This window comes from Camelina sativa, chromosome 16, assembly GCF_000633955.1.
Source record: "Camelina sativa cultivar DH55 chromosome 16, Cs, whole genome shotgun sequence".
NCBI lineage: Eukaryota > Viridiplantae > Streptophyta > Magnoliopsida > Brassicales > Brassicaceae > Camelina > Camelina sativa.
In genome coordinates, this window is record NC_025700.1 from 633,574 (window position 1) to 641,041 (window position 7,468).

At 35.5% G+C, this 7,468-nt stretch overlaps 2 protein-coding genes across 2 annotated transcripts in view; both read left to right on the forward strand.

The window, feature by feature from the left end:
* Positions 1-4,958, forward strand: part of LOC104749083 (nodal modulator 3-like) — a 9,890-nt gene extending 4,932 nt beyond the window's left edge. The window contains exons 14-28 of the mRNA XM_010470662.1: positions 231-308; positions 509-637; positions 771-941; positions 1,068-1,271; positions 1,374-1,487; positions 1,573-1,808; positions 2,026-2,071; positions 2,150-2,398; positions 2,576-2,806; positions 2,992-3,083; positions 3,533-3,576; positions 3,742-3,926; positions 4,009-4,365; positions 4,458-4,531; positions 4,619-4,958. Of these exons, the coding sequence (XP_010468964.1) occupies positions 231-308; positions 509-637; positions 771-941; positions 1,068-1,271; positions 1,374-1,487; positions 1,573-1,808; positions 2,026-2,071; positions 2,150-2,398; positions 2,576-2,806; positions 2,992-3,083; positions 3,533-3,576; positions 3,742-3,926; positions 4,009-4,365; positions 4,458-4,531; positions 4,619-4,724 (2,316 nt within the window). The 3' untranslated portion in view covers positions 4,725-4,958. The remainder of the gene's footprint in view (positions 1-230; positions 309-508; positions 638-770; positions 942-1,067; positions 1,272-1,373; positions 1,488-1,572; positions 1,809-2,025; positions 2,072-2,149; positions 2,399-2,575; positions 2,807-2,991; positions 3,084-3,532; positions 3,577-3,741; positions 3,927-4,008; positions 4,366-4,457; positions 4,532-4,618) is intronic.
* The window catches only part of LOC104753180 (putative F-box protein At1g71320), a 6,705-nt gene continuing 5,696 nt past the window's right edge, over positions 6,460-7,468 (forward strand). The window contains exon 1 of the mRNA XM_010475470.1: positions 6,460-7,125. Within this exon, the coding sequence (XP_010473772.1) occupies positions 6,479-7,125 (647 nt within the window). The 5' untranslated portion in view covers positions 6,460-6,478. The remainder of the gene's footprint in view (positions 7,126-7,468) is intronic.

The window sequence follows — 7,468 nt, forward strand, 5'->3', positions numbered from 1 at the left end:
TCACCTCACTCGTTAGAAGTTCAACAAACTAAAGTAAATTACTTAAACTTGTTTGTGTAGGTTTTACCAAACATGGCTTCACTTCCAGATATCACTGCTGTATCCTATGATATCTGTGGTGTGGTGAGAATGTTTGGTTCTCGTCACAAAGCAAAGGTAAACTCCTGTACATAGTTATGTTTCTCTGTTACTTATCTCTCGTGTTTAACGTTTTAATATTTTAAATTTAGGTAGCTTTGACTCATGGACCCACAAATGTCAAACCACAAATGAAGCAAACAGATGACACTGGAACTTTCTGCTTTGAGGTTTGTTGATGCAGATATGTATCTCTACTAAATCTAGACAAAAGTTAGTTTTATAAAGTTACCTCCCTTGATTCTTTGGAGAGTTGTTTCTGGCTTATGTGGTTACCTCGCTCCTTTTCTGTTTATGAATGAGTTCTCTGTTTCTCACTTTATAACTTTTTTATTTATTCATTTTGGTTTTGCTATCATATATATTTCAGGTTCCACCAGGCGAATATAGGCTGTCTGCTCTGGCTGCTACACCAAAGGGTGCTTCTGAGCTTCTGTTTTTGCCAGCTTATGTGGATGTTGGCGTCAAAAGTCCTTTGTTGAACATAGAATTTTCTCAGGTAATTCTCTCTGAACGACTCCACTCTTGGAACTGTTTTCGTAGAATCAAATTGATAGGAGTTGGATGAACAATAGACTTCCACGTTTTCAGGAGATTTTCTTTCTTTTAATTTCTTTTGGGTGTTAATGCAGGCCCGAGTCAATGTGCATGGTTCTGTTACTTGCAAGGAGAAATGTGGTCCTTCTGTCTCAGTGGCGCTTGTGGGAGTAGCTGGTGATCGTGAAAAGAAGACAGTTGTTTTAACCGACGAGAGCAGTCAATTTCTATTTTCAGACATATTGCCTGGAAAATACAGAGTTGAGGTGGGATGCATGGTTTCTTTTCAACTTTTTTTTCTCCTCTTGGGTACATCTATAAGAGAGACGGAAAAAGTGACGTTACTAGCCAAATACATTTACCAAATTGCTTGTCACGATTGATAAATTTAGGTCAGAAGCATTTCACCGGAAGCCACATCTGATGAAGACAGTTGGTGCTGGGACCGTAGCTCAATTGATGTGAATGTTGCAACTGAGGATATCAAAGGGATTGAATTTGTTCAGAAAGGTTACTGGATTAATATTATCTCCACCCATGAGGTGGATGCTAGAATTGTTCATCCTAATGGATCACCTACTAGTTTGAAAATCAAGGTATTCTTTTTCTGGTGGATTCTCCGTGAGTTTTGGCTGTTTAGGAAACTGTATTTAATCTCTGTCAAAACTAATCATCTTTATCATTTGTGGTAACTACAGAAAGGTTCACAGAAAATATGCGTTGAGTCACCTGGAGGACATGAGCTTCAGCTTTCTGACTCATGCATGTCCTTTGGGAGCAATTCAATAAAGATAGATGTCTCAAATCCACAGGTTTTAGTTTGTAATGTTTTCTCTTTTGTTTTAATATTCTTTGGCTTGTCCTTCATTTAGCATCTACATACTTTTCTTTCTGTAGCCTATTCATCTGAAAGCCGAGAAATACCTCCTCAAAGGTCTGATAAATGTGGAATCTAGTTCAACCGAGATTGAGTCTGAATTGCCAGAGAATTTCATTGTTGATATTCAAGACAAGGAAGGACATGTTATCAACAGTATTGCTGCCAAACTTACATCTGATGGGCGTGGCGTTTATGAGTACTATACCTGGGCCAGCCTTGGTGAAAAGATAAGCTTTGTTCCTCGAGATTCTAGGTATGATCTGCTTATTATGATGTCAGGGAAACTGTGAACTAGACTTCATATAGTTGGAGTCAAATGTCTCAAGAATGCATCATAGTTCATAGAAGAGAAATTCTTATTTCAAAGTCCAACAACCAAAAGAGTGTTTGGGTGTTTGAATCTTTCTCTAATATTTTTGAAGCCATTTTTATTTTCAAATTACTTCAGCTATAGCTGTATTCTGTTTCAGGGGCGATGTGGAGAAGAAGATGTTGTTTTATCCTAAAAAGTATCATGTAAGTTTTAACTAGTAATGCTAGCCATAAAATATTCTATAATGGGAACATCAAGCTTAATTTGTGTTTGTCTAATAGGCTGTAGTGTCAAATGGCGGATGCCAAGCTTCAGTTTCTCCATTTACTGGTCGGCTTGGTCTTTACATACAAGGATCGGTCTCTCCTCCTCTTCCTGGTGTTCATATCATTGTTTCCGCTGCAAAAGACAGCCTGATTTCTTCACTTAAGAAAGGTGAAGTAGCTATTGAAACAAGCACGTCAGCAGATGGTTCATTTGTTGCCGGGCCATTGTATGATGATATAACATATGCTACAGAAGCTTCAAAGGTAGGTGTTTATTATACTGATAAATATTTCGTGCTCATGCAAGTGGACCTTGAGATGATGTTTTGCTTCACTTTTCTAATCTTAGTTTAGATCTCATGCATCCGGTTACGCTAAAAATCTCACTTGCATTCATTTGTTTTGAACCAATGTGTTCCTGATCTTGGCTTACATGTGCAGCCTGGCTACCATATTAAAAGGCTAGGACCATATTCCTTCTCCTGCCAAAAGCTTGGTCAGATCTCTGTGCGCGTATACTCAAAGGACAATGCCGAGACATTAATCCCTTCGTTGTTGTTATCATTAAGTGGCGATCATGGTTACAGAAATAATTCTATATCTGGCGCTGGTGGACAATTTGTATTTGATAGCCTATTCCCTGGAAATTTCTACTTGCGTCCCCTTCTTAAGGTAATTAAACCATACTCCCCTGCATTCTTAGCAAAGAAATGTTTTTAACTGCTATGACTGGCTATGATCTGATATATGAATCAGCAGCTTTCATTGGGAACATTCTGTAATGGCTTTCTCAAAACGTAAAAGTTGCCCAAAAGAGATAAAGGATGAACTTTCTGAGTATATATCGTTGTCCTCAGGAATATTCTTTCAAACCTTCAACAATGGCAATAGAACTGGGTTCTGGGGAGTCCAGTGAAGCTGTATTTGAGGCTTCTCGTGTTGCCTACAGGTTTGATCTTATTCTAAATCATTTCCCAATATTACTTCCTGGTTTTACTTACGTCAAAAGAAGTTGTTGCCTTAGTTAGACTGGAATAAGTTGTTTTCGGGCTCCTAAAACTTTCTCGGCTCATTTCTTTTAAGTATATATGATTGCACCAGGGCTCACTTCTCTGCTATAAAATTAGAGCAAAACACTTTCTTTGAAGCTTGTACGGTTATAACAATTCATAATGACCAAGTAATATCGCTCACTTCAAAATTGGTCACTTTTAAGTTTCAATTGAGATCTCATAGATCTCCACTATCAGCACATTCTGATTTTGGTCCTAAACTTCATTTTGCTGAACCATTCTCTTGCTATTTGAACCCTTAAAAGCATATTTGTAGGTTTAGACTACATTCGATATAACCTTTTTCATTTCTGTAACAATAGATACCTTGTGAATTCTGTTGCAGTGCAATTGGTAGAGTTGCTCTCCTATCTGGCCAGCCACAAGAAGGTGTTGCGATTGAAGCTCGCTCTGACTCCAAAGGATACTATGAGGAGACTACAAGCGATATTAATGGAAATTATCGACTGAGAGGGTTACATCCAGATGCAACATATGTAATCAAAGTGTCGAANATTGGTAGAGTTGCTCTCCTATCTGGCCAGCCACAAGAAGGTGTTGCGATTGAAGCTCGCTCTGACTCCAAAGGATACTATGAGGAGACTACAAGCGATATTAATGGAAATTATCGACTGAGAGGCTTACATCCAGATGCAACATATGTTATCAAAGTGTCGAAGAAAATTGGTTCAAGCAACAATAAAATTGAACGTGCATCTCCAGAGTCGGTTTCTCTCAAGGTTTGTTTCTGTTTGTTCAAATAATATTCATTCTCATCATCCCCAATTCAACAACAAAATTTACCTGATTTTCTTATTATAGATTGGTTACGAGGATATCAATGGGCTCGACTTTTTGGTATTTGAACAACCAGAAACGACCATATTAACTTGCCATGTTGAAGGAAAACAAAACGAAGAACTAAACTCGAATCTGCTAGTGGAGATCAGATCAGCCATTGATAAATCTAAGATAGAGAATGTCTTCCCGCTACCACTCTCCAACTTCTTCCAAGTAAAAGGCTTACCTAGAGGTAAACACCTTGTGCAGCTTAAATCCAGTCGTCCTTTAATCTCCCACAAAGTAGAATCAGAGATTATCGAAGTTGATTTCGAGAAAAATGCCCAAATCCATATCGGTCCACTTCGGTACGGCATCGTGGCAGATCATCAGAGTCAGGTAAAATATATAATTCCCAGAAGAAAAAAAAAGTCTTCCACATTTTCATTAGACTGAATTTCTCATTGTGATTTGATTTGTATTGGTTTTAGGAAGTTACACCTGCGGCTATTTTGCCACTGGTTATTGGCGTTTCAGCAATTGCTCTGTTCCTCAGCATCCCAAGGTAATTATAATTTCCAAATTGTAACATTTGTAATATGAAAACATGTCCACAATTAGTAATCCTCACATGCTTATGAAAACAAACAAGGTTGAAAGACATATACCAAGCCACGGTTGGGATTTCGTCTCCGGGGTTCACTGCATCTGCCAAGAGAGAACCTCGAAAAGCTGTTGCTAGAAAGAAGACGTTCTGAAGAAATATTATTTTAATCTTCAGTTTTTTCCCTTCTTTTTTGTTTTGTTACATATATTTAGAGTGAATTTATTCGAAACTTGCAGAACTCAGACTTCTCTAATCCATTTACATTTTAGAGTAACATTTTGCTCAACGGTTAATTTAGTCTTTTTGTTTTTTTTACGCATTTCATTTCTTTTAAAATGTCATTTGTGCTAGAATCCTTTTCTTTCTTACTATTTCCATTCTGTTATCAGTTTCTCTCCATTACTCTGTAAGTCGGTAATAAATGAAAGAAGTTATTTAAATTTTAAATTTAGTTTCTGATATTGTACTTTTTCAAAAGTCATTAATTAATGCTCAATCCCTTATAGTTGAAAACTGATGATTAGATCACAAGATCATGTTTTTTTCTTATATATATATTTATTTTCATAATTTAATATTGTACTTTTTTCAAAGTAATTAACTCAATCCCTAATAGTTGAAAACTGATGATAGACCACCAGATCATTTTTATAAATAGTATTTATATATATAGCTGATTTAATTATAGATTTTCATAATTTTACATAAATTAATACTGTACTCTTTTTTAAAGTCAACAAATTAATTCTCAATCCCTTATAGTTGAAAGCTGATGAGTATAAGATCACTAGATAATATTTTTATCTTTAGTTTATATATATATATATATATATATATTGATCTACAACTCTAAAATGATAATTATCGTTGGAAAAGAATGGAAGAAGACAAAATGAATCCTCAAACGATCACATCAGATGATATTTTAGTAGAGATCCTTCAATATCTTCCAATGAAACAACTTGCTAAACTCAAGGCCGTGTCGAAACAATGGAGATCGGTGATCGAAACAACCTATTTCGCCCACGAACGTCTCGTTAGATTGGGATTACCAACCCCGAACACGAAACTTCTTGTTGTACATCATCAAATGTCATCAGATTCTGACTCGACAACTTTGCTTTTGAAGACTTTTTCTAGAGATCACGACAACAACGGACGAATCAGTCTTTCTTCTTCGAGTTCTTACCCTTTCCCTGATAATCCAATCAACGTCGAATGTCGAGGCGAAACCACCCAAATCTTAGGAACCTGCGACGGATTGGTCTTAGTTGGGATCTACGGTTTTAGGTACATTTACTTAATCAATCCAACAACGGGAGTGCATCGAACACTGTCTCCACAATTATCGCAGTGGCCCAGAAATAATTATGAATTCCATACTCGCGTAAATTATCCAACGATTAGAAAGGATCGGACAGTTTTTCAAGGAGATATGAAGTTCTATCAACAAGGTACGTCGTTCTTTTTGTTCAATAATTAACTGATTATCATAGATTTGGATCTGATCATCACTATATAGTATCTGCATACAGTATATGTATAATATATGTAATGTTAAAGATGCACGATGGAGTTAAATATTAATATATCATGCATGAGAACAAAAATATCATCAAATATATATGATGATGATGATTGACGTTATTGCTTCTGCACGGACACAATTAATTAAGTAAATTGACCAAGTTTTCATTTGCTTTTTAATTTGATAAAAGAACAATTGACGAAGTTTTGTTATGTACAAGATTAATATTCATGTACATAATACTTGAAATGATAGATTACTTTACAGAGAGAGAATGTATAAAAGATATATATAGAGGATATACATATTTGACCATTCCTTTCCTTCCAACGTGTGTACATATTTTTGTTCATTTTGAAGTTAAATTATTGGCCCTAATGCCACTTTCCGTTGGATTTGGAAAAGACATTATTACAAAATCATACAAGGTCATTTCGATGTACTCGGAAAAAGACCATACACGTGAAATTCTATGTTTTAACAGCCGTTTCAATGTTAAAGTTATATCCCTTGATAATGGCGAGCAAAGAGACGTCGGTTGGTACAGATTAGATGACTACAATGTTTGCTATGAACAAACACCCGTCTACGCAAACGGATCACTCTTCTGGTTTACATTATATTGTTATACTCGGAGTTATAAAACACTTTCAGAAATACCTTCGCATCTGATAGCTATTGATCTACACACTGAACAATTTCGATGGGTATCATTACCAAAATGTTACACCCGTTACTCTCGTGGTGTGCAAATGTGGAGCCTAAATGAACGTTTGTGCTTATCAGATGTGCTAAACATACAATGTTCTTCAGGGTTAGACGTTTGGAGTTTACAAGAATCTTCTACTCAAAATTGGGAGAAATTATTTTCTTTTAATATTTTGGATATCAGTAGATTGGATGCAAAATGCTGGATGCTTGGTCTAAGAGCTGCTTACTTTAGAAGAATTGAAAAGGGTCAAGATCAAGTGTCGTCTGATATTCTAAGAACGGCTATTTGGTATTCGCCGACTATGATTTCTCCGTAAAGTTTGCTGCATTGATGTTGTTTCTACCTTCTCTTGATTTAATATATCAAAAGCTTTTGAGTTTTTGACATTAATTACAGTACATGTTGAAAGAAAAGTTGTTGATTATTTACTTGGAAAGAGGAAAACAAACAAATGTTTGCTTAGCAAAAAAGTATATTGTAAGTTCTATTTATAATTGGAATTAATTATGTGATATTTTAAAAATGTAGTATGTTTCTTATTGTATTTATTAAGAGCTACGATTGAATTCAAATTATAATTTCTACGTAAATAACCTTTAATTTTTCTACCCTATATATTTCTTTCCGCATAAAAAAAAAAAAAAAAAAAAAAAAA